This window comes from Scophthalmus maximus, chromosome 11 (genome assembly GCF_022379125.1).
Source record: "Scophthalmus maximus strain ysfricsl-2021 chromosome 11, ASM2237912v1, whole genome shotgun sequence".
NCBI classification, from domain to species: Eukaryota; Metazoa; Chordata; class Actinopteri; order Pleuronectiformes; family Scophthalmidae; genus Scophthalmus; species Scophthalmus maximus.
The window spans coordinates 21,239,556-21,266,860 of record NC_061525.1 but is presented as its reverse complement, the minus strand read 5'-3'; the positions used below and the strand labels follow the sequence as shown (position 1 = coordinate 21,266,860).

At 46.6% G+C, this 27,305-nt stretch overlaps 2 protein-coding genes and 1 long non-coding RNA gene across 3 annotated transcripts in view; 2 read left to right on the top strand and 1 right to left on the bottom strand.

The window, feature by feature from the left end:
• The window catches only part of igsf11 (immunoglobulin superfamily member 11), a 93,906-nt gene extending 89,161 nt beyond the window's left edge, over positions 1–4,745 (top strand). The window contains exon 8 of the mRNA XM_035623268.2: positions 1,285–4,745. Within this exon, the coding sequence (XP_035479161.2) occupies positions 1,285–1,858 (574 nt within the window). The 3' untranslated portion in view covers positions 1,859–4,745. The remainder of the gene's footprint in view (positions 1–1,284) is intronic.
• Positions 2,723–20,634, bottom strand: LOC118299477. The gene is made up of 4 exons (XR_004789865.2): positions 20,195–20,634; positions 19,002–19,130; positions 10,048–10,133; positions 2,723–2,854 (listed from the first exon to the last, which is right to left on the bottom strand). It is a non-coding gene; the product is annotated as an uncharacterized LOC118299477 (long non-coding RNA).
• A 715-nt stretch (positions 20,635–21,349) lies between these two features.
• LOC118299476 (limbic system associated membrane protein) overlaps positions 21,350–27,305 on the top strand; it is a 493,821-nt gene continuing 487,865 nt past the window's right edge. The window contains exon 1 of the mRNA XM_035623272.2: positions 21,350–21,631. Coding sequence (XP_035479165.1) covers positions 21,568–21,631 — 64 coding nt within the window. The 5' untranslated portion in view covers positions 21,350–21,567. The remainder of the gene's footprint in view (positions 21,632–27,305) is intronic.

The following is a 27,305-nucleotide window of genomic DNA, read 5'->3' as shown; positions in this document are numbered from 1 at the left end:
TATGAGACTGTGTCGGAGTGGAGGCTCCATCTCCATCTCTATTGTAGAACAATAGCGTTTCGGCCTCATGGAATAAAACCCGGGAATCTGATTTGAAGTTTGAAACATTCAGATGAATTTAATCTCCTGGCAGCAATTTATTTTTTTTTCCCCATCGCCACTGGCTAATTGTGTCTTTTCAATGGGCTGCGATCCCCCCCCCCCCCCCCCCCAAATCCTTCCAAGAATCACTTGGAAGATAAATCGCTGTTGGGACAGGCCGAGGCTTTCGGGTGACTGGTTTAACATCTGCCCCGTTTTGGGCTCGATCGCAATCCAGCATTCTCTCTTCCAACTCCCACGGCTCTGCCTTCCAGCCCAATAACACAACGTAACACAGTTAATACATTGTGTCTCAGCCCAAAACATTTTCTACCCTCAAAATGACTGTTCATGAGGAAGGAGTGATTGAAAGTGCAACTTCAAAGCTGAACACTTGCTATATATATTTATTACTAGTATATGTCATAATGAAATAAGTAGCAATAGCCGAGTTTTAAAGATCATTACATGTTCTTGCTTTTGTTTTTCTCTTTCTCTTCCAGATAGAAGTTTTTGGTTTTCCTCGTTGCTGTTGAATTATTTTGCAGTTCTCTTTCAATTATTGTTGCCACCCGCTGTATCTGCCAGGGTGAAAAAAGAAAAAAGATCTAAGAGCAAATATCAATACATAAGTAGTAAGCGAGATTTTCTGTGTGTTGCAACACGACCACGCGGAATATATTTAAATTTTTCAAGATTCCTCCGAGGGTTTGTGCTAAATATTTGAGGATAGACTAATTGCCAATCTGGCAGCGATCGCGTCTCATATTGCTGACATCTCCACGTCAACCGACGAGGCGTCGTGGATCCGGAGAGGAATTTCTTCTAACTAGCAAAATGTTTTCCGCTCGGCCGTAATCACAGAAGCTGTGAATGCCCCTTTTATCAAAAAGGGGAAACTGAAACTGTAAATCTGATAAAACTTCTATAAAAAAATCATATCAGTAGCAATTTATATGTATTTAAATGCTGATCACACCTGTCTGTGTTCGATGCAGCTGGTCTCTGATAGTCATTGTGGTATCTAGTGTTCCTTGAAGAAGTGACTCGTGTCTTGGCAAGTGACCAACAGCAGCACGTACTTCCAAAAGAACGGATCCATTGTTAAATATTAGGACAGTGACAATGCCACATTTAAAGTTGTCTGTGTTTGTCCAACCACGGCAACTAACCTCTCTCTTGAAAAAAATCTCTGCTCGACAGAGAAGACGACCTCCCTCCCAAGAGGTCGTCGTCGGTGAAGGCTTTCCACGCAGACGCGTCGTCCTCGGAGAACGACACGCTGACGTCGACCAACACGTACAACAGCCGCTACTGGCACAACCCCAAAACCAACTACGACACCAACTCCTACACGCGCTACAACGGGGACACGCGTCAGACCTTCTCCACCGCCGCCCACGCCGCCCACGGACACGGACACGGACACGGACAGGCCCAGAACGCAGGGCACGGCCACGGCACAACAGCGGCCACGGCGCCCGGTTCGGCGCCGCTGTCTCGGCACGCGCAGCCCGCCGCGGTGGCGGCGGCGACGGCGTTTGCCAACGGCAGCCACACGCTCCCGCCGCCCAAGACTCTGGTGGTCACGACGAACTCTGCCCCGTCCCCTCCCGCCATGGTGCGCAGCAACGGCACCGTGAGCCTCAAGCCGGCGGTGACGTCGGCACACGGGCAACACACGCACTCCTACGCCGTGAGCCAGGCCACGCTGGAGCGGATGGGGGCAGTGCCCGTCATGGTGCCCGCGCAGAGCAGAGCCGGCTCGCTGGTCTGAGGCCCGGTTCGGCGGACGGGGCAGGGGGTCGACGAGACGAGACAACACGAGCGTTTTTGTCGGACGCGTTTGAAAATGACGGACGGATTCTGGGCTGAAGCCGCCCGCTGCCCTTTACAACTGTGTCTTTCTGTGCGTCCGGACCTTTTTTATCTCAACGCAAAAACAGGGATTTTACAGTGCAGAGTTCATTTAAATGCCAATTCCTCGATGGACAGGACGCCTCCATTTTGTGGACAAGACAGCACAACGTGGAATTGATTCGTCCCTTGTTTCGTGGATGGATTGTCCTGACGGGGTGCGGTTGGAAACGACAGTTTTTTAACCACTTGGATGATTTCACAGAGCCGGAGTGGATTTCTCCTGCAGAACCTTGGCTCCCCAGAAGGGATTCAGGGGCCGGATCGTTGTGATGATTGTGGTTTGTTTTTTTGGGGAGTCACGGCAACACAAGGCATTTTCATCTCCGTGTGTCCATCGGCATAAACGCATGCGTGTCCCTGGTTTTTTTGGACGACAAATTAACCATTTGTTACTTCTAATGATTTCCTCTCGGTTGTGATTTTGATTCACGTTACTGATGGTGATGAAAGTGAATGTTCAAATCTGTGTTGGAAGAAACTTCAGAGATGAAAGTATACGGTTCAAATGGCCTTAGGAGCTTAGAGAGAGAGAGAGAGAGAGAGAGAGAGAGAGAGAGTTATATCGGTTGCAATACATCACATGCTATACTTTTACTTCATTGAATGCAAACATTTTTTTTTTTGGTGTTGCACTTTTCAGAGTCATTTTTATATCAAATCTGCTGTCTTATGAGTAATAATTAATTAGTCTTACCACTGCGATGCTTTCACAATACTTTCCACAAACAGAAACACTACTTGCTCCCTGATTTAAACTTGAACCTGCGGGGCGGATGACGTCGTCGTCGCCGTCGTCGCCGCCGCCGCGTTCATCCTCGCTGTCGTCCTCATCCGGGTTCATGTCACATCAGTTCTGCGGTGAGAGGACGTGTTATTTCATAATGGCTTTATAAAGAGACAAATATATATATATATATTTAAAAGGTGACCCCCCCCCTTCTCATAGCCTTTTCACGAAGGCGGACATCTACTGTTTTCTACTGTACATATTGTATTTATACAACAGTAGGCTAGATTGTGAATCAAAGAAAAACGCATTACATGTCCGGCTGATACATATTTTACAACTCACGTGTCTTAATTTCAACACTTCTTTTCCCGACATTAGACGACAAGCTGGGTTTATTAGACCGCCGAGGGATTTTTCATCTTCCAGTGAGTTCGGCCATTTCATTTGCCAGCTCTCAAGATGAATATACGGTACGGTTGAACACTAATGACCAGATGTTTAACTAGTAATAATAGACGCCGATGCTGTATATGGTAGAGAGTGTCACTGTGTTTCCGACCTTCTATATTATATATTTGGTTTTTTTAAACCAAATTTCAACGCTGGAAAAAAATCATAAAATTTCATAACTTGTGTGTTACATGCATTATTAGAAAGAATGGAATCTATTTTTCTGAAAATGAATTTCTCCATAGTTTCTCTACAAAGGTCTTTTTGTGCTAACTTTACAAAAAAAAACTGCTCCAACATTAACAAATTCAATTTCATGATTATGATGAAAACTGTTTTTCATTATTATGACTCCATCCAGATACTTTTAGGGACAATTTTTTTCCAAGGTGAGAAGACATTTATGTCTTTTTAGTAGGTTTTATTACACTTAATTGAATTACTAAACATTAAAAACAGGGAGATTTTAACAGTTGAATTAGAGTGTGTTTATTAACTTCTGATTCTAAACGGAAGAAACTACAAATATTTGGATCATAGGGATATTAAATACCAGTCAGGATAATGTGCATTTATATTGAATTCAGTTGTTCCGTAACGGTTTATTATCAGATGCAGTTCACACGGATCTGGATGACGCAGTAATTCTGTATTTTTTCCCCCCAGAACTTTTCTCTGGGAGTGATTGGTTTTTTAATCTACATTTTTGTTTTTATTTTACCACTATATTAGTTCTGCAATATAAACCAGTTTCCATCGAGTACAAATGGGCTGCTTTGTCGACATGCATGAGACCCACTCCCTTCTTTTCACAGACTTTTGTATTTCATGTTATTTTTTTCAAACTTTTTCCTCAAGGCTGTGTGGCAGAGCTGCATGTACAGCGCAGTCCGCCTGCAAATCACACACACACACACACACACACACACACACACACACACACACACACACACACACACACAGTGATTTGAAAGTAAAAAGAGGCTGATAGAGGTCAAAAGATCAAATGTTGGTACTTTTCATCCCGTCCGCTTTGGCTGACTGTGTTTTCAAAGTCTTCTGTCTGTGTAGATTTTCTCCTCAGCATTTCACCCGGTGTCCCTGCCCCGAGCACTGGCTCACGCAGGAAGTAAAAGAATAACTTTGTCTTCTAAGAATTCTGGCTTTATTCTTCGCAGAGAGAGAGAGAGAGAGAGAGAGAGAGAGAGAGAGAGAGAGCGGCTCGCTGGAAAAGCTAAACTGAGATTATTTCACACGAACTCGCCCCTCCGTTTGCGATGGAGGGACGGGAGCACGATCAGTAGAAGTCCACTGAGGCCATGACCCAGATGGAGCAAACTTCTCATCTTCTGCCCCAAACCAAAGCTTGGCATATGGGTTGTATATAAAGATAATTAATAACCTGTGGTGTATTGCCAATAGTTTAAAAAATATATATATAAAAAAATAAAAACAATCTGTACATATGTATATAAACACATCTTGTTCTTACTGTTGGGTTGAAATGAAATAGGAACAATAACACTGGAACTTGTAGTGAATAAAATATTGTTAATACATTCTAGTTGGCGTCCTGCTCATTTGTGCGTGCGTGCGTGCGTGCGTGCGTGTGTGTGTGTACCTACCTGAAACATTATGGGGACGGTCTTCCTTATGGGAACCAAAATGAAGCCCCCACTACGTAAGTCATGTTTCATGGGAAAGCAAGTTTATATGTGAAGTTAGTGTAAGTCTCTGGGTAATGGATGTAAGTCAATGTTACGTACCCTGGATTTAGGGAGAAACAGGCCGACGTGTCAACAACGACGGCGGAAAAAGCCTCTGAAACATTTTATTTTCACTACCTGAGCTATACTTAAACGTGTACAGACTCCAGATGAAAAACGTTTCATGTCGTTATTGTCCTCAGAAGGCGCAGCGGCCGAACACTGTAATATAATATGACTCCTAAAACATGTCAGGCTTTGTTCAGCGAGCTCTCTATGAAAACTCCTTGGCTGTGCCTTCGGTGCTGCTGCAGGCTGTTGAGAGAGCTATAAAGAAGAGGAGCTGTGCAGAATGATAGCAATAATACACAAAAAATGAATATGCAAGTGTGCTAGTTTCTTCATGGACTTGCGGTTTGTCTATTCCCCCTGGCGAATTGTGTCACACGATGAAATGCCCTCGTAAAGTAAAAGATACAGAATCCGGTGTGGGCCAGGATTTATGAACAGATGTTCACTATAAACAATTGATTTGTTTTTGTTTTAATATTAAAATGTTGTATGGTTTTTAATGTCACCTGGTCTGGAATTTGTGGTCCTCACATATTCGCATGTAGTTTTTTAACAAAGGGCTGTCAAGTGTGCATATATATATATATGACATTGTTCCTTATTTCTTATTGTTATTTTTCCCCAGGCTGCTCACTCGATGGATGCACTGTGTATTTTTGGCTGATTTATACATGGCCATTATCATTTCAACCAGCTCAGCAACTTCCTGTCTTGTGGGGAATCAAAGCTGCAGTGTGGACTCCTGAGAAACTGCAGTTCTTCAAATGCACCACTGGAGGGCAGTGTTCATACAGCCACGTAGCTTTGAATATCTTTTAGTTCAGTCTCACATCCCATCATTACAGCGGAGGACGGCAAATTATGGAATATTCATTCTTATTTTTTTTATAAAGGCAAAGGAGGTTTTAATGGACGTATTTAAATTCAGTGAAATAGAAGAGAGGGGGGCGACACTTGTCTTAATGCAAATCTTAATTGTCGTATTCAAACCGTGCTGGTTTCTCTCCTGATTTTGAATTCCCATCGGTATTCATTTGTTCTCCTTCCCCTCTCACCCGTCGCAGCTTAAGGAGTAAACAGGAGTGACCTTCGACAAGGCGGCGGCGGGTCAGGGCTCCGGATGGTCGCTCTCATTATTCAGACCACCAGCCACGCATACTATGAACATGTGCTCGCACTTCTGAGCAGAGCATAATTACAGTATCTTACTGAGATCTGAGATCTGATGAATCGAATGAAACCTCCTTCCAATGGTCACTTGTTTCATTTCTCATCCTCCGCTTCTCCCTCAAACTTAATCTGAGCCACTTTGACCTTTGACCTTTGATTTTCCTTGCTCGTTCAAACCAGACGCCTTCCAGTTTGTTGTTCTGTTTTTGAAAAGTGCGACCCACGCATTCGTACCGCCGTTCCGTCTTCTGCGCCTCTAATATATGTCTGGACAATGCAGTTTGCCCCGTGCCAAGGCCGACTGCGGCGGAAAGCTTTTAACTTGAGCTGAGCAGTCAGAATGTTTCGCCCCTAATGGCGACTACGAGAAACTTCTGCGAATCGTCGGTTACAGTGGTAGAGAACTTCAGGGTTGTTGTTTTTCCCTTTTATGTGTCCAACTCCCTCCGTCGCTCTCTCTGCGTAGCTCGTTCATTTCGATTTGCTTGATGTGTAAAGTGCACCCTACATTCACCAGGCGATCGAAACCGCTTGGAAATGATCGCGACAGCTCAGTTTGATGGATGAAGGCGTCGCCGACATGGTGCCATAAAGTTGAGCACACATAAATAAATTGAAAAAATAACTACAAATAACTGAAGGGATACGGTTAGAGGGAGGACCTGGGTTTCTATAAGCCGTCAAATTACTCAGATATTAAAACTATCCTTAGGCTTTGTCTTATACATGAAACTAATCACAAAACTGTTATGATCATCCCTTCTTTGTGACTCTCTGGACTATTTCCTGTTTTATTCTGTAAATGAACTTAATGTATCCTTGTGTGTTTCCCTGGGTGGATTCGGATCGTCCTTCCTATCGTCTATTTCCTATCTACCTTTCCTTGACCTCAGTGGAAAGCGTCACGAGGTCAAGGAAAGCTGTCAAGGACGACTCGTGGGACTTAGGAAAAGCCGACAGCGGCACCAGGAGAATCCGACTGCCGTGGAGAAACTACACATTTCCGAAGAATCTTCTACTACTTTGGATGCAATCATTGACGCAATGAATCGTGGGCCGCCTATTTCTCCTTTCCTTTCGCATGGGACGGTCCTTCTCCTTTACCCTAAGCTAAAGGAAATAGGAAAAGGAAGCATTGATTGAGCATTTCAAGGTTTAGGAAACCTCCTAACCTAATTTGACAATGCAACCGTGGGTGTTTCCCGCCTTTCTCATTACCTGGTTGCCAATTTGTCTGTTCCCGTTATTACTGAGTCGCTTTGTGCATCAGCTCCTGTTCATGCTTTGTTTTTTGTTCCCTGTTTTCCATTATGTTCATGTACGGTCTGTGTTCTGGGCCCAACTTGCCTATACATCGACAGATAAACAGTGAAGTGGATAAAAGGACCACTAACGCTGCTGCACTGGAGAAATAAACAGAAAGAAAAAGCTCGTCCATTGACCATGTATTAAAAGTACCACCTAACATGCTTACCGCCGTTCCGTGCCCTTTTCGAAATCAGCGCAGTTCATACAATTCATTTGATGCGATTCCAACGAAGCACTCAAAGGCAATTTGTTTCCAGCAAACTGACGTTTGCCCCCTGCGCTTCTGAAGGGAGGAGCAACGAGACGCGCAGAAAGTGAAGGCGCCGGTGCGCGAGTGCATATTCATCTTTTGCGCCGGTTCATCAGTTCAATGATCTGTGATTGACCAACGGGGAGACTGCAGCGACCGCGCGGATCAATGAGATGCGGCGCAAATGAAGGAAGGAGAGAAAGGGGAAAAAAATAGGCCAGAAGCAGAAACCCATTTCCCCGCAGGGCAGACAGGTGGCCGACCACGGAGCTGAACGGGCCCGATCGGTCCCCGGTGCCTTCCAAGCTGAATGCTCAATGCTCCTTCCGAGAAATCACTCGGGACGCCCATTACTCCGGAATGGTCTCTCCTCTCTGGTGCTGCCTGGCTGCAGAAGCCGCCATCCTATAATAGCCTTGATCTGCCTCTATCTTCTTCCCGTCTCCGTTTCGAGCCAGGCCTTGGTTTTTTTACTCATTGTGGTGTGGGCAGAGGAAATCCGAGAGGCCTCGCCCGGATGGTTTTTTTTCCAGATATAATAGGAGCGAGCGGTGGGGCGAGGAGTTGTGTCCTTTTTCGTGCACCGCTCGGGATTTCCCTGGAAATAACTTTCAATCATTTCTACAGCATGGTGACTTTTTTGGTGATGTGTGACCTGGTAGATTTTATTATACGGGCTGGAATTAAGAGTCAGAATGAGACGAGCACGCCACAGCCTGTTCGTCTGTCTGTCAGCATTCACATCACCCGTATCAAACGCATTCAAATAGTTATGTCTAACATAATTGACTCAATCGGCTTATTTAAGTTTAATATACTAACCCAATACCAAAGCGACGCCCACTGTGACGTCCCTCATTGGTTTGTGAGCTGCCTCGATGTTTAGTATTTTGACCAGCGCCATTTTGTTTTCTTTGAAAACAGAAGTTACCATATTTGGAGGAGGCGGTGGGCGGAGCCTGACAGAGTGCACCCGGACCTGCGACCTGCAGTCATTGGACCGTCCTAGCTGTCAATCACACGGTATCCACACATAAGCCTTGAAACTGGAAATTGACACCATCGAGTCCTCGGGAAAAATGTTCACTGACGTTATAAATCAAAGTGAGAAGTAGTGAAGTCATTTTCTCATCGACTTCTACAGAAACGGATTTTTTTGCAACCAGTGAAGTCGCCCTCTGTTGGTCATTCAAGAGAATACAGATTTTAAGGCTCTTCCACACGGCCGTCCCTTTCCCGACCCGGTGACTACGTTCATTTTTATATAGTGAGTCTCTGGTTGGGACGCGGTTTTCCAGACTGACCCCATGATGCTGAGATCAGGACTCTCGTGGGGACCGGCTCCCCGATGGCACCGTGTGCTCGGTGACATGCTAAACATCTAAAGTGCCTAAACATTTGCATAGGGTTGTAATAAAATAGTTTTTTAGATGAAGCGCACAGGTGGAACTTTAGGCTTCAGACCCAGAAAGCAGCGACTAATATATATATATATTTTTTATTACAAACCCACCGAGTGGGCGGACAGAGTTGGGAATATGCACTTTTATGGAATCTGTTTTTGTTCTTGTCATAAAACTTTTCAGTCTCTTATGTGAGAGGGTAGAAAATTAAAACAATAATAATTTAAAAAAAAGCAGCGAGCTGCGTGGGAGGGGTCCTTTAAAAACCTTCGCTCTGGGATGGTGGATCACACCTAGTGACTTTTCCGATGCACCACCTCGCTCTGATTGTCTCTCCGGCTCTGCAAACGTTACTGCGACGTTATATAAAGATTAAAATGTCGCGATTGTATGCAGTTTCATTATTCCCCCGGAGGATAAACCTATGACTGCGGGGGGTCATCTGGAAAACAAAAAAAAACAACGTAGGATCGGGAAATACCATGAGACAGGGAGTGTGGACGATACACACTCCTGTTGCCCCCCCCCCCGGTGCTGATACTTAAGAGTTTGGATTGAACTTGACCACCTGCAGCTTTTCTGTTAAAAAGAAAAGAATCCAGGACGCCACCGACACATGCATTGTTCGGCTCCCGTATGAAGGAGCTTATCGCACAGTGTGACGCTGAGCCGCAATCAACAAACAGCGCCGCGGCGTCGGAGCCCCGGGATGTCGGAGGAATACAGTGAAGGCCGAGTGACGCGGCATAATCAACGGACCCAAGGTTGGCTCTTCTTCATGAAAAAACACGCCTCTCTCTTTGGATGCAAGGTTGACCGAAATTGTGAAAGAACGATGAAGGACACGATGAAGCAGAGGCCACGCAATGCCAGAGATGTCATCAGAGGGGATCGTGAGGAGGGAGGGGGTGGGGGTGGGGTGGGGGGGGGGGTGCGCATCAGTGTTGTTTCTCTGACCTGATGGAGTTGCAGAAGTTCTATAGATGTTGTTAACCCCCCCGAGTGAGAGGTCAGAGCGGTCCATCTGGATGTGGGAGGAGAATCTGTGGAGAATTGGGGGGGGGGGGGGGGGGGGGGGGGGGGGGGGGGAATTAGGTGAGGGAAAGAGATTCGGCACAGTGACGGACGGCTTCGGGGCTCAGAGGAAGAGATTGGCTCAGGAGAAGGAAGACAAAGAAATGCAATATAAACTTTTAATCAAGGTAAAGTTGTTTCGGTAACATCCCAGGGGAAGAGTGTTTTTTTTTAAAAATTTATACAGTACAGCAGCCATTTTTTGGGGGGAAAATAAAAGCGGTGTTGCTTCTGTTGCCTCTCAGTCTAAAGATTTATTGTAAATGATATCGCAATGCGCTTCGTCTTCACAGTTTCATTTCGTGCGGCCGCGGAGACGAGAGCCAACAGGCGACAGTCGCAGCGCAGGAAGGATTTAAACAGATTACATTTATAATCTCTGACATTCAATCCCCTCCTGCAGGAGTTACTTTGGGTTGAATGACTCGTCGAGCGCGTCTAATGAAGAGGACACGAACTCTGGCCGTAGAACAAAGAGCGCTTCGAAAGTATCTCCTGACACACCGGCACATATTATTTACCACACTGTATAAATGTACCTGAAGGGTTTTTCAATTGCACAGTATCATATATATATATATATATATACACACACACAGACATATCGGGTAATGCTAAAGGAACTGAGCCTTATGAATTCAAGACTACAGTATTTATTTATTTGGCTGCATCATTCCGTCAAATTGAAATAGTCGAGACTTGTACTCCCTATGCATCAGTTTACATTTTGCAACACTCATAGATTTCATTCATCATTCATCGTGATCCATGAATTTGTTCTTTGGAAAATCAATATAAATGTCAATGAAAACCCATCTCAATGTCAAAGTTAAGGACAAACCATTCCAGGATCTGTACTTTTTCCCTTGAACCGCACCGAATATCAATGGACAGGGGCGGAGGTAATTAGTCGGACATCTAGTTGTATGATCCTTTATGAGCTCTAGGTTCAGCACGTCAGCTTATCTTTGAAAAATATCATTTTGATTATGAGTCTTAACACCTTTTCATAACGATTTAAACAATCAGCATTTCACTTCACGTCTCACGGCCTTGACTCCACATCACCCGGCATATTACACGTTCCCCCTTTGTTCCCTTGTTCTTTGTGTGTTTTTCACGTGAATGTCTTGGATTTTATTGCAAGCTTATTTCACAGGCCGGCGTGCAACACATTGCCCGGCCTTGCCTCGCCTTGCCTCGCCTTGCCTCGCCTTGCCTCGCCTTGCCGTATGGATGTGGAGGAAGAGAGAGAGAGGTTGCAGACACAAAGAGAAACTCTCATCAAACTGATCTACTGTTCCTCTGATGTTCGCCTGGAGACCAGCAGTGGGAAGGAGCCCCGTATGATGATACATTCATAACGGTGAGAGAGAGAAGACACACGCAGTTCACCCTGCCGCCCCTGGGACACCAGAATATACTGTAATTGGTGAAAACGGGAGGCAGGTGTTGTGTAGACGCGCACACATGCTATTCTGTAGGTGCACACGCACACACACGCACACACACGCACACACACACACGCACACACACGCACACACACGCACACACACGCACACACACACACACACACACACACACACACACACACACACACACACACACACACACACACACACACACACACACACACACACACACACACACACACACACACACACACTAATTCTTAGAGATGATGTTATGCACTTTGCTTTTACCTTATTTGGCTTGAGGCACCATATAAAAAATTCACATTAGAGGGATGGGGGGTGTGTGTGTGTGTGTGTGTGTGTGTGTGTGTGTGTGTGTGTGTGTGTGTGTGTGTGTGTGTGTGTGTGTGTGTGGGTGTGTGTGTGTTTGTGTGAGAGCGAAAGAGAGAGAGAGAGAGAGAGCCTGCGGAGCCTTGTTAGGATCAGGAAAGGGGAAACTCAGAGCAAAATTCCAGCTCCGACGTCGAGAGGAGTTCGTATATAGTTTTGTGTCTGTGTCATTTTTTCCAAATGTCGAGATAGGAGAACACGTCGGACTCTCTCCAGAGTTCTCCGAAAAGAGAGAGAGAGAGAGAGCGAGATTAGATAACGTGAGAGTGACACTAAGTGGTACGATCCTCCTCGAGAACATCTCTGTGTTGTCTGAATAAAATAGACGGCATCAGATCTCACAGGCGGGAAGCGCGACGCGCGTTGCCTCCAGGGACCAAGTGACATCACCTCAACGAATAGCATTCGAACACGAAGAAACATTTCACTCAAAAGTGTTGAGCCAAGGGGATTATTTTTGTGCCGTAGATTTGCTGTTGTGTGTTTTTTCTAGCCCAGGATGAGAGAGAGGGCAGATCGATGGAGAGGTCATATATTCTTGCGGGGTTACTTTGTGGTTCAGCTTTGATCTATTGTGATGATTTTTTAAAACCTCTGGTTGATCTGATCCTTTGTGTTGTCCCGGTTGTAACATGTGAGGTGACCAGTGTCCAGGGGCGTAGCCATCATTTTAGAAGTGAGGGGCGACAGATTGTCCAGGAGTTAGACGATTTTTTAATCTAATGATTCATCGAAAGATGATCCTTAATTCGATTCCAGCTCAGGTTCTATGAAAAATCAACAAAATGATATAGTAAAATATCAAAATCAAAAGGTCGAGTTGACCTGGAATGACGCCAAAGCCTTGACGCGGTGAACAGACAAGTCATTTTGGTGCCATGGAAAAAGAAAAGTGATAAACATGAAAAGTCCAGTGACATCAATCCCATGAGCAGTGATGTCGGGTCAACAGCACAAACAAAATATGACACGAAATGAGACGTGTACTTTTAGACAACTTCCAAAAATGAACTCCAACTCATCAAAAACTCAATTTTCCGGCGGCATTCTGGAGGCAAAGTTGCAAACCGCAACCAACTGAGCGACCGACAGGGGACACTTTATGGCGTCGCACCCCGCCAATTCCAGTTCCGGTCTCCGTCAGCGTCTGAATATTCAACGCGCATAAGACGTATTCTGGAACCGTTTTGTGCAACAACCGCACCTCACACGGAGGTCGGGTCCGCCTCATGTAAACTACATTCAACTCGTTCAGAGTTGACGAACATACACCGGCTCTTTGTTTGCACTTGATTATACATATGTGAAGACACAGTTATGGCCAGTATATTAAAATTTCTGTGAATAAGTTCTTCTAAATATTACACACTGTAGCTTTAAGGTCGGAAAAGTGCGGGAACAGATACGGGAACTGCCGGGGACGTGTCACTGCATCCCCATGGCTCGGCATCAGGACTGAGCAGAAATGAATCGCTGCTCGCATCCTACACAACGTCCCTTGGGCTGCACGGTGGGGTAGTGGTTAGCACCTTCGCCTCACAGCAAGAACATTCTGCGTTCGAATCCCGGTTCAACCAGGGCCTTTCTGTGTGGAGTTTGCATGTTCTCCCCAAGTGTGCGTGGGTTCTCTCCGGGTTCTCCGTCTTCCTCCCACAGTCCAGAGACATGCAGAATGGGGTCAGGTTCACTGGAGACTCTGAATTGACCGTAGAGTGAATGGTTGTCCGTCTCTGTATGTGGCCCTGTGATAGGCTGGCGACCTGTCCAGGGTGAACCCCGCCTCTCGCCCAATGTCAGCTGGGATTGGCTCCAGCGACCCCCCGCTGAGATAAAGCCCCCCCTTTTTTTAAAGGAACGCATTTTGGGGTAGACGATTGAAGTGAAGCGGGGGGGGGATTATCTCTGCCTCCGTCTTTCCCTCGATATCTATAAGTGGCGGAAGCCTCAATCTTCTCTTTTCGCCGCATGTTGCCGACATGCGCAGGCCTTTCACGTTACACTGAAAAGAAAGAGGGGGGAAAGTCTGATTGCGCCGCGAGCGAGGGAGGATATTGAATCGGCGTGATAGAATCAACTTTAATCCTCGTGTCAAGGCCTCGCCACCTATCACATAATAAGTTTCCTCGCCGCTGGCGAGGATTGTTCAGCCCCCACCCTCCCCTCCTCCTCTCTGTGTCAATTTTCAATCTATTCCTTGATTTTCTTTTCTTTTCCCCGTCTGTGTTTGTCTCCTCGCTCTTGCACCTTATCATTACCCCGGCGGCGGCGGCGGCGTTGTTTTTTGTTTTTTGTGGTCCAGAGAGGCAGGCGGATAAAGAGATGAGGTGGACGTCAAACTCAAATGCCTCCTTTGAGTTCCAGTGGATACGCACGGCAGCTGTTGGGTTTTTTTCGCCACATAATAAGAAAGTGAATAAGTGGACGTGGCGACGGACTCTGGAGGATCACGGAGATAACTTGGCCGAAGCAAAAGGTTCCTGTTCCTGCCAAGCTACGCAGAGAACCGAATTCGAGTAATTGAAGACGTTCGGAGCCTCACATCTGCCTTTGTTTACCCAGCCACGTAGAGCCGAGCTCTCTCTCCTCCCTCCTCCGTCTCGGGGCAGTCTGTTGAGATTTGTGCCGCCTTCGCAGTCGCCGCGTTTGCTTTTCCACTTTCCCCCCCGTCCCTCACTCTCTGCTCAATTGCCTTTTGTCCGTCATTGCCTTAAACCGAAAGTCTGCAAATGGACTTTCATTTTCTCAGGGCCCATCATTTCGCTCCTGAAACTAGTGATCAGCTTGTCCCTTTTCCCCCCTGATTGCCATGGTCAGCCTCCTCACCTGCTCCCGACCAATCCCCCCCCGCGTTTCTTTCAGCTCAGTGGCCGTTCTCTCGCCTCTCGGGCTCCATCAGTCCCCCCCCCCCCGTCCCCCCGTCTGCCTCCACTTCCCTCCAGCTATTCTCATCTAGCAGGAGGGCATCTCTGATTCCTTCATCCACCTCCTCCCAGGCAGCTCAGGCTTGTCGTTTTGTGCCCTCCAGAAACCTCACACCTTCTCTAAACGAGTCTTCGGGGGGGGGGGGAGTTGCACTTCTTTGTGCAGTGACTGTGGTCGTCAGCACCGCTCAAACTCTCAGCACGAGTCCTGGTAATGGAGACGGATCCCACAACCACATGAGCGAAAAAAAAGAAAGCGCCACACCAGCTGGGCCCCGGTGTCAGCAGACACTGACAGCCACGGACGACTCCGGCGTCAGAGTGTCAAAAGTGTCACGGGAATCCTCTCTCCGCGGCGCCGAGAGCGTCGACAACGCAAATGCAGCACAGCTGTGCCGGCAGGTGGCGGGTGACCTCCGTCGAATCGGGCGGCGAGCGGAGGCGAGAAGTCTTCGTGGCACCGCGGTGAGACTTTTGTACGAGCACAGGACACACACACACACACACACACACACACACACACAGAGACCCGGGAGAGACAGAGGCAGAAGTGAAGGGGAGGCGGTGCAGGGCCTTTACCGTGATATTTATGAAGCGCTTCCACATCCCAGGGGCCGGACGGGAGGTTTGTGGATGAAGTGGCCGCCTGGGCGAGCAGCGGTTCAGTGGGTGAGGCTATTTGGGTTTTTTTTCTTTCTTTCTTCAAAAGTGTGTACACTTGACAGCCAATCACCTGCCCAGCAGACTGGACAAATATACTGGCAGATGTCCTTGGGAAAAGGGGAGGAAGTGGTGGAAAGCCAGACTGCAATAAATATGGTGACGGATATCAACCAGCAGAACTGGGCCGGAATACGAGACGACGCGGTACGAAGAACACTGGCACAATGATAACGGAAGACGTGGAGACCGACAAGTACAGCAATTATCCACTCCTCCGAGATTTACTTCAGACTTTATGTTCGAAACTTGATGTTCTAAACTCATTTAGTGTTTCATGGCCTCTAAATGTTCCCCTCCACTGTTGCGTGAGCAGGTTTCTCGCGCAGGAAATCTTCTTCATCGTCGGGATGCGTCGGAGCTCCACTCCACCTCAGACGGTTCAGTGAGACCTGTGAGTGTCTGTGACGGGTTCATAAAAGTGTTTGGGTTTAAAAATGTCTGTATCGTGAATTAACTCATTGCCTAAAAGTGGTGTTTGGCAGTTTTTCTGTGCACTGCGTGGACGCAGAGGAGCGGTCCTAAAAAATTATTATATATACATGTGGTCCAAAGGCGCACACCGTAGATGCCTTTAATTTGTTTGGTTTGTTTGGTGTTTGATTGCTTGCATGGTTCATGCTACGCATTTATTGTACGCGCTCCTTTGTCTGTACAGTGTGTATGTCTTGATTATGTTCCACACAGCTTTCACGGTGTCTAAATGAGGGAATGAGAAAGACATAGCGAGACAAATAAAAGCCTTAAAGACATCAGTTTGAAGCGCCGCCGTTATTCCAGGGCCCTGCGTGGCTACAAGACTTTCTCCACCAGGGACTCCGTTGGTCTGCCGCTTTAAATAATGTGCCAGAGTGCCCGGCGCGGGGAGAAGAGGCAAGGAGGCGGAACACCTCTTTTTTTTTTGGAATAAGAAGACGTGTCTTGCGGGCGCCATTAATAAAATACACTGTATCGGCAAAATCAATTAACAGGAGAGACCGTCTCGCAGGGGGACCGCACCTCGGCTGCAACGCCCGTCAGCGTGTTGACTTTTACTCAGCCCACGAAAATACTCTAGTGTAGCCGTCACGGCAACGTTGGTCACAGTCAGACCGCAGACTGGGACTTCATTTTCATCTCGGCTACACACCCGTCACACACACACACACCCGTGACACACACACACACACACACACACACACACACACACACACACACACACACACACACACACACACACACACACACACACACACACACACACACACACACACACACACACACACACACACACACACGTAATCATTTAGCTGCCAATACTCTCTGCTAATGCCGCGTTGTCTGCAGCTCCAGCGTCTCTGTCCGTGGTGCTGAAACTGTGTTTCACAGCAGACATTTGACATTACTGTGTATGTAGCACACACACACACACACACACACACGCACGCACGCACGCACGCACGCACGCGCGCAGAGGTAAACAGAGTAAAGTCGCTCTCTATTCACCACCCAAGGTCTGTGGTTGCTGAATGAGGAGCAGGATTAATCAATTAGTGGAGTTCAGCTCAGTTCAGCAGCTCTGGATTTTAATGCTCTCTTCCCTGGCACCGACTTCACACAACCTCCTTCATCTCTCTGAATAAACAACGGGGAAAAAAAAAAAAAAACTCTCGGCGGAGTTCAGGTTCACACCGAGAATGATGATTTCCCTTTTCCTTTTTTTTTTTTTTCATGTGGACCTGGCGGAATAAAAATTATTTTGCCTATACGCTGACTATATGACTCAGAGGGGCTTCGATTCTTCTTTCTTTTTTCTTTTTCTGCGAACGTGTGAAATTGAATGGATTGCTAATGTCACAGTGCCAATGGAAATAATAACCACTCTCCTCAAACTATGAATTGCTCTGTGAGAATAATTTCACGTCGCGAAAATTGGTGAATTTCGTTCGGGTCACGTCGCGGTCAACGTATTTACTGTTAACGGTGGATAAAAAGGAGACACAGTTGAGATGCTTTGAGGCTGTAGCTTTCTCTCTACTCTTCATTTTCTTCCATGTCAACCGTCGGATTTTTTGTGATTGATGCTTCACTGGGAATCAGGCCAATAACTGACTCTTGGAACTTACACATGTTAACCTGCTGCGGCAGCACGGCTGGTATTGTTTTGACCTTGTGTGTGTCTGAGATGCAGTTTATTGCACTTTGGCAGGTTTTTATATGTCCATCTCTGTCCGTCTTTACGCCTGTGGACAGATTTTTGTCACCGCTATAACGTCACGACCGTGCGAGAGACAATCACAAAACTTTACAGGTGTGTACCCATGAATACTGAGCACCCGTGTGATGATGTTGTACGACTGCTCAGTATTCATGAGGTCGGAACATCAGCATGTTGAAGGGCATCACAGATCCCATTGGTCTGTGATGCCCTTCAACATCGGTCGCTGCTTATTGGTTTAATACCATTTCAAACTGTTTCTTGCCCTTGGAGTGAACCTTTCTCCTGGCCCGTTCAGCACCGTTGCCGTCCTTACTCTAGGTACAAGTGAGTCTGATGAAAAAAGACCCTTCCTGCATCCGCTGCAAACTAACATTTAATAAAATAAGAAACAACACACACACACACACACACACACACACACACACACACACACACACACACACACACACACACACACACACACACACACACACACACACACACACACACACACACACACACACACACACACACACACAGCAACATTCACTAATTCGACTCCCGCCCTCTGTGGTGTTATTAAGGCTGGATACTTTGTTACCGTCTCTCAGCAGAGGTTCACATCTTTTATCCGTCATGAACAATCTGTGTCTCGCCCTTCAGTTGCCCAACATTTACAAAGTGACTGATGACAAGTGCACTGTACATTGTGATTTTGGAGATGTGCAGTACAGTTCTCTACTGCCTTCTGAATTAAATGTTTCTCCTGGAGATTCCAAATCGACAACCGGTGTGAGTGTAAATCATTTTTTTTGGACCCCGCCTCTCGCCCAATGTCAGCTGGGACTGGCTACAGCACCCCCCGCGACCCTTAATGGATAAAGCCGTATAGATAATGGATGGATGGATGTATACTGACCTAAGTTCACATGTGAGTGCTGAAGCCCTAAGCCCAAGAAACACCAAATCCATCCATCCATCAATCTATCCTCTGCTCCTAACCTTGTCGCTGACGACAAGGACATCCTCGGTGAAAATGTAGGAGAACTTTGCATCACAAAATGCAATTCAAGTTTGTCCATTGGGCCAAAGTAGTTTCAGAAGGGAGAGGGAGAAATTAGAGAGCTGGAAGTCATGCAAATATATATGTGCTAGTGTGAATGGGACCATTTGTTTGAAAGTGTTGTTTTCTGCTTCGCTGACAAAACTTACAATCAGCACCTTGCGGGTCGAACAAAGATCCATCTGCAAGAGGGCCCCTCGCATCCGAGTCAAGGAATCTGCACGGCGAGAACCGCTCCAGCCTGAGTGTCCATTACCGCGTCTTCAAGGAGGAGTCAACTGTGGAATAAAGGAAAAAATCTAAAACACCCCTCTCTCGAAAAACACTGCACGGTTCAGAGGGATAGTAACACGTTGGAAATGTCGGAGCCGATAATTACAGCGAAAAGCTCCCCTTGTAGCTGCCGGAGCGTCTGCGCTTTTTGCTCGAGGGGGCTGCACAGCGGCACGGATGATAACTCGGAGCGAGTGAAGATCAATGGAAAATCCTCTGAAATTACTCGGTTTCCCACAAAAAAGATTTTCAGATATTCTGAATCGTGACTATATTGTTGGCATCTGATAATTTGTCCTCCTATATAATGGATGATCATTCTCTCCGTGGAGGGCATCCAAAGGTAACCTTAGATTGTCAGGAGATCTTTTAATTCTTATTCTAAAGAAAGGACACTTCCATCTGGGAAATTGAATTTAATAGAGCATTCGTACAGTGCAGACTTCTGCATGTATAATGGAGGGCATCCCGAGGTAATCTCAGATTGTCAGGAGATCTTTTAATTCTTATTCCAAATAAAGGACACTTCCATCTGGGAAATTTAATTTAATAGAACATTCGTATTGTGCAGGTTTTCTGCATGTATCGGCCTGTACTGACATTTTAATACGAGATAGGTGGATGGATGATAACCATGATGCCTCTGTGCTGCAGTGGAGCTGCAGGAACCATCAACAAGATGCAGATGAAGCTGTTCCAGTGCCGTGACAACCCCCCCCCCAGGCTCTCTCTCTCCCTCGCTCTCATACGAAGGTAAACAATACTTAACAACAAGGGGCCCCACTTTTAATTATTCATGCGCCACAAATCATTTTGTCGTCATTAATATTTGATTCTGTGTAGCTTTTTTTTCCCCTTTCTTTTTCCGATAATGTATGATTCGCCCAATGCAAAATATACAATATTCACAATGAACAATGGGGGATGCCTTTGATTTTTCCTTACAGGAGCAAGCATAAATATTGAACAACAGTGGAAATGATTAATGGCATGAATTCTGTTATGTTACAGTATTGTCACGACAATAAAATAATGGCCTGCATAAATGATTCTAAACAAACTAACTTACCTGTTGTCATTCAAAACTGAACAAGACCACGTGTTACCGGGGAAGTTGTCTGCGTTGTGTAAGGACGAGACTCAGAAAAAAAAAAAAAACATGTCAGCACATTACACACATCTGATCCCGAAATCTGTCGCATGCAACAGAAAATGCGTCATGTTATAAAAGTCCTGATAACACTGGATCGGTTTGTTTTGACAGGAAGTGAACACTTGCGCCGTTCCAGGCAACGGCTTCGGTGGCGATCGTGGCCCTTTCAGGAGATTTGTAGTGCGGCCTGGAACTTCAGTGTCTTTTCGGAGACTTTGCACAATATGTCCGTGACGATAAATCCAACATTGAATGACTTTTGTGATCGTTTTTATCCCGTTTTCCAAGGATTAATGTTGCTAGCGGACTTCTAGGCGTCCAATTTGGATCTTTGACCAATCAGAGGCTTCGTTGCAGGTTTGTACCAATCAGACGCTGTGTTGTCGACTGGTTGAAAAAAACAAAGATTTTACCCTGAAAACATGACCTCTCACTCCTCCTCTTTACTCCTACGACTACTACTCACACTCCTATGTGTCGCTGCAGACAGGAACTGCTTTGCAGACTGGCACAAGTGACTTTTTGGGTTGAAAAATCAGAGGACTAATTTCGTAGAAAAATGTACATAACTTCTGATTTGTATTAGTGAGAATTTTTGGGATTGTTTTCCCTGATAGCCAAGGCTTCAAAGAACATCTTTCGAGAGGGAAAAAATCTTCATCATTGTTGATCATTGTGTCATTATAATGAATATCTGTGAGATTCAATTTCCGTTTTGTTTTTTCTTTTGTGTTTATGGTCATATAACTCTTTATCCATTCATTTGATATGTGTTACACACGATCAAATCCTGGATTTTTTTTTGAGGGGGGGATTGAATTGATAACTTCCTGATCACCATGACAACCTTTTTAATTAGCCTTGGGTTTATTCAACACGTCGCTCTTCCAAAAAACATCTGCGTCTTGGCTCACTGAGTTCATCAGATAACGAGCAGCAGCAGCATCAGTGGACCCCCCCCCCCCCCCTGTTCCCTCCTCCGACACCGGCAGGTGGCAGGACAGGCCAGCACATCACCGCGCGTCGCCGCCGACCCGCGCCTCGAGACGGAGCGAGACTGCGCGTCCGGCCAGTCGCTGGTTCCATTGGCTCTCGGTGCGCGTTCTCTGCCTGCTGCTCAGACTCCGAGGCGTTATTCTCCCGAGGGGAGAGATCTTCAACAACCCTTCGAGGTCCGAGATTTGTACCAGTGGACAGCGACCCCCCACCCCTCGTCACCACCACCACCACCAACATCCCCAAGTTCCGTGCGTCGGAGCTGTTTGGACCGGCACTGAACCCGCGGCAGCATGCACTACTTCTGGATTTACAGCGTTTGGATCCCCGGCGTCGCTTTCCTCTTCGGATTCCAAGGCAAGGGGTCCAACTCTCTCTCCTTCGTCGTATTTCACCTTTCAACAGATGTCACACGTGTGGTAGACCGGGTAACGCGTCTCGAAGTTCCCGAAGGGGATTTGATTTGTTTGTACCGATCGCCTGAGAGTGGCTGCGCTCCGGGCTAACGACTGGACTCCATGGGTTCTGTCTGTTGCGCATCCGTGCGCTTGAAATGTTCCAAAAACCGTCTTGTGGAGGTGCGCTCATGCATTCAATTCAAACTTAATGTATATATATATATATATATATGTGTGTGTGTGTGTGTGTGTGTGTGTGTGTGTGAGGAGGAAGAGTGGAGGAATGGTCTTCACCAGAGCCTGATGAAGTGTGCCTTTGTTTTTTTAAGCAGGATGACTCAGAGCAATTGAGATATTCAAATTGAGGCTTTTCCAAAGTGCTGAGGGGCAAAGCTGTGATGATGAGCGGGTACACTGTACAAGGATGAGTGACAGACACGCAATCTGTTGCATTTTCTGTATCATTTTTTTTTTTTTTAAACAGCAGCAGCAGTAGTCTCCTGTGAAGGAGGAGAGCGTCGAAAGCTGAAGGCTCTTCTGGCAACCGGCTGCCTGTCATTTGATTAGTACAGAAAAAGCAAGAGCTGCCGATCAATCGCCTCGATCCCAGTTCGTCTGCCAACGTCTTGAGATGCTGATGGAAAAAACCTCAGGGGAGTTGGTCGAGGGTCAGTCATCAGGCGGGCACTGCACCCCCGCTTCTGATTTCTGATTTTGCTATGGAGTCATCTGCTCTATATGTCTGCTCACCAAAGTCCCCGGAGACCGCCAACAGACGATCTATGCATGTGTAAGAGAATCCACTCGTCTCGGATGCTCTGGAGTCGTTCTGCAACACTGCAGACGACCCTAACGTGACTTGGACATATGTACGGAGGGAAAATCCCACCAATCCCAAATCAAGTAATCGCACACATTTCCCCTCTGAGCCCATATCGGCTCTCGTCCAGCCTTCTTCGGGGGTCCGAATCGCTCCTCCTGACCCCACCGATCCCCTTTCCGCCGGACTAATGGAGCCGACTTGGCCCATTTTCTGCGGGGGGAGCAGGGAGTGGAATCAATTGTCTCTCGGGAACACACTATACCTAGGAACGGCGCCCGCCGTGACCGAGCATATTGGATTCGCTTTAACACGGTCCTGACGCTGGCAGGCTGCCTGGATTTGTGCGAGGTGCCAGCTGGGGAGGAGGGGGAGACGGAAAGGGCGAGAGGGTGTGGGATGGTATGAGAAGGGGAGGAAGGATGGGAAGGGAGACGACGGGGCACAGGAAGAGAGCGAACTGATGAGTGATGGAATGAAGTGCAATTAGGGGTTCATATAGGAGATGTAGTTGTAATGGATTGGACATGAGCGGTCAATGATGCTCGCCAACTTCTAAGTCCATTGTTCTTCTTTCTACAAATGTTCAATTCAGTTGCTATACCGCGAAGCAGACGGTGATAAACTCTCTACTTATCCATACTCTCACTACGACTTCACACTGTAAAGTCTCTTTATTCACTTCTCTGAACTTTTTCTCGCCCACGCACCCCCCCCCCCCTTTTTTTAAATTGTATTTTTATTCCGCTCACGTTGAGCTGCCTCTGCCTCTTCGGAATTTTAAAGTGGCGAGAGAGAGAGAGAGAGAGAGAGAGAGAAAAAAAAAGAATTTCTCATCCGACAGACGCCGTTCACTGATCCCTGTCACTCCCAGAAAACAAGACAACCCACCTCCTTGCATCAGATCACCCCACACACACACACACACACACACACACACACTTCGTCTTGGTCAGTAAACATCATCCGCCCGCATTCGCATAATCAACAGTCGGGTGTCCCAGATGCAGAGTGTCTGTCACTCGGAGCTTCGTTACATCTGGAGGATTCGGCAGCTGCTTCTTGCCTCCTGCTCCTCCTCCTCCTCCTCCTCCTCCTCCTCCCGGGCTGCGTTTCAGTCTTCTCCATCTTCCACGGCTCAGCGGCTCATGTTGGAAGAGTCTGTAACACAGAATCACACTTGACTGAGGCTCCTGCGAGCTCTATACGGGAAAGAGGATATCCCCCAGTTTTCTAGGAAAAAACCCAGTCCGATAAGGGACCTTTCGACTCTTCTCTGGTTGTTGTGTATTCCATTGGCTGGATCAGATTGTAAAGTCCCCCTCCACTCGACAAAGTGCGTATCTTCTGTTTCTGCCCGCTAACATGTCTGACATTGACTGGGGACTTGTATCAGAGCACAGAACAGACGTGTTTTCACATTCCTCTCCCGGAGGAGGAGATTTGTGTGCCACTTGTGTGCATTTTGAAATTCAAAACGAATCCCGGGGCAAAGCTAGATTGGGCACGTCACAAATTCAGAAAAACGATCGCTGTCGAATATGCAAAATGTCAGGCAAAGAAACCGGAAACTTCCGGTTCACGCAGAGGCAGTGCGTCCACGAGAGGACGGCAGGTGCGTCAGCGGACGGTTGGCGTTAGCATTAGCAGTTAGCATCCACGAGAGGACGGCAGGTGCGTCAGCAGACGGTGGGAGTTAGCATTAGCAGTTAGCATCCAGGAGAGGACGGCAGGTGCGTCAGCAGACGGTTGGCGTTAGCATTAGCAGTTAGCATCCAGGAGAGGACGGCAGGTGCGTCAGCAGACGGTTGGCGTTAGCATTAGCAGTTAGCATCCAGGAGAGGACGGCAGGTGCGTCAGCAGACGGTTGGCGTTAGCATTAGCAGTTAGCATCCAGGAGAGGACGGCAGGTGCGTCAGCAGACAGTTAGCGTTAAAATTAGCAGTTCGGTGAAAGTTTTATTGGCCGAATCTCGCCGATGTTGCCACTTAGCCGTCTTGTCGCGCACATTCTTCTATTCTATTCTATTATTTTTATATACTTAAAAACGTGACTGGAGGGGTTCTTTAACATGTGTTTCAGCCACAGAAGGTCCTCGGAAAGTGAAGAGATATTTAATGACTGGAGTCGGTGTCCGTGCTTTAAAAAGCTGATGTGCTGTAAAGGTCGTGCTTCAGTGAGTCTGACATCTTTTAGCTGTCAGAAAGAAAGAAAAAAATCAGCCTCAGGGAGCTGGAGAGCAGCCGGAAACATCAAGATGTCAATGAGGTGATGGCCTGTACTGTAATTCATATTAGGACGTGGTGGTCGTGTATCATATAACTCCACCGGTCTTTCTGTGTTTTTATTCAAAATGAAATGGATCGACAGCGTTCGTGTGTGATTGAAACCTGAACATCTTCTGTCCACTTCACATCGAACGTTGCTGCTTCCCGATATCATGTGGGTGTACACCGCCAGTTCCTTTTCTGTCAGGGGATGTGACGCAGAGACTTTTCTTGGCATCTGGAGAAAAACAAATCATGTGCCCGGCAAATGAAAACCAGCAGAAGTTCCTTTTTTTTATGCGGTTTAACAGAAAAACCCTGCTCTTCAAACAGCTGCCTTTTTAAAGCTTTGATCTTCACATTTCCCTCCTCATCAGGGAACAGGAGACTTCCTCCTCTGAGGGGTTCCATTTCGTTAATAAGGACAAATGACAGTATGTCGCTTTAATTAGTAGCTGCTTTGCACATCCGCTGTGTGAGAAAAATAAAGGTCCAACGAAAGGACATGTGATGTTGAGTTAATCATCTACGTTACTCATCTACGTCCTCGTATTTTGATCTTCACTTCAAGCGGCAACTTCTGTGCCCCTAGTGGTTCCGCTTGGTATTATTGTTTTGGTCACTGTCGCAAAGACGCCGGTGAGGACGCAGATACTTTTTTCTCAGAGCCCCCGAGGAAGTTGTCACCCATTTTGAAATGGAAATCGGCACGTACGACAATCCCAACAAAAAGAACGGTTAAAGGGGCAGAGAAAGACTGTTTGTGGTTGATTTCGTAGCATCTGTCGCTAGCACGTCTCTTAATGTGTCGGGCAGTGGTGTGTGGTGTGTGGTGCGGCCCGCACCATTTTCTTTGGTTTTCAATTTACAGAGCCTGGGCTGCGCCGGAAAAAAAAAGATGATTTTTTTCTGGCGCACACACAGAACCGACAGCCTGCGAAATATTTGGAATTACTCGCAGAAAATTAAAGACAAAATATATGGAGACGCGAGGGAAAATAAGTCGGTCTCCATGAGCGTTCTGTAGTCGTGGTTGCAAACGTTCGCTGAAGACTTTTCTCACTCATTTTCCCCTGCAGTCATTTTTTCATAGCAGGATTCAAATTCTACATTTACATCTTTATATATTTAGAAATAACGTTCAGCCAAATGTATTCCCCTACTCGTCAGCGAAATACAACTTGACCCGTAGAGCAGACTGAGCTGTGAACAAGCTCCACGGCTGTAAATCTGCATGTAAATGTCCCTACACTTCCATTTTGTTTTCACCACTTTGCCTCTGCTTTGTGTTTAATATTCATTTCAGACACCGAGTTGTGACTAAGGTGCCTCTCATAGTGAATCATATCCTATAATAGGATGTTAAATAGATTTGGCTCTGCGAGGATCTGAGGAGAGCGGAGATTAGCGCTGTGGTTAAATATTATATTAACTTTTAAGTCTCCAATCTATACGCTTAAACTGTTTCCATTGATCCGAAGATAAAGACAAAGTTGTTCTCCGATTTAAGGAAACTTCTGACTCTACTTCGCCGTCCGCCTTCTGATAATTAACTGCGGTGGCGGCATCTAACCCTGATTAAAGTAAGAGCTTTATTTTCCAGCAGCACAGTGTTTCCACTCGCGCTAATGCGACGCTAAACATGTGACTGCAAATCGATGTGGTCTCGGCCCCGGTCCATCGAGCCTCCGCGGCCCAGTGGGCGCGCGGTGGTGAACTATTGCTGCACTAATCCGATGAGAAATAATGGCAGTCGGGGGAAAATGCACGAAAAAAAAAGAAAAAGAAACCTGGAATTCGAAAGGTTGATTAATTTACCAACTGCCCAAAGTGCAAAAAGTGACCTGATGAATATTCAGATACAGACAAGACACAATAATCACTCTCGGCATTATTCGGCCTGACATTTAGATTCTACGGTTGGATGTTTTGTAAAAACTCCTCATTGGTAACCTAATTAGCATTTTTTATTGTGGGCTTTTTTTGTTTGTTTTGAATCAATATTGTCATTCTAATCATTTGAAAGTCATCCCTGACTAGATCCGCGTGTATCTGCATTGTTCGGCGTGCAGTGAATTTTGAGGGCGCTCTGCTGTGGACTGAGCACTGATATGATTATGCAGCGGCTCCACAGAGAGTCCATTCACTCACCGGTAATCCGGAGCCATGCACGTAAATGTTCGGCACCCCCCCCCCCCACCCATCTGCTCGGCCCCTTTTTATTCAGACTCCCTTTTGAAATACAAGCCAGTTTTAATCAATCCCTATTCATAAATCACATTTTCGTAGATCAAATGCGGCGCAGGGCACTTCAAAAAATATATATATATATATATTCAGAGAGCACGGAAGATGAAGAGGAATATGAAATCTCTCTCCTCGGTAAATCAACTTGAGTGAGTTGCTGGGGGAAGATGTGTCAGAGCCGCTCGTCACAATGATCCACTCCACTGGCGTGCGGAAAGCTGCTCTGAGCTCCGCAGTATGCACACTGACTAATGTGGTACGAATATTCTGACTGGAAATATGAAGTGTTGTCCCACGAT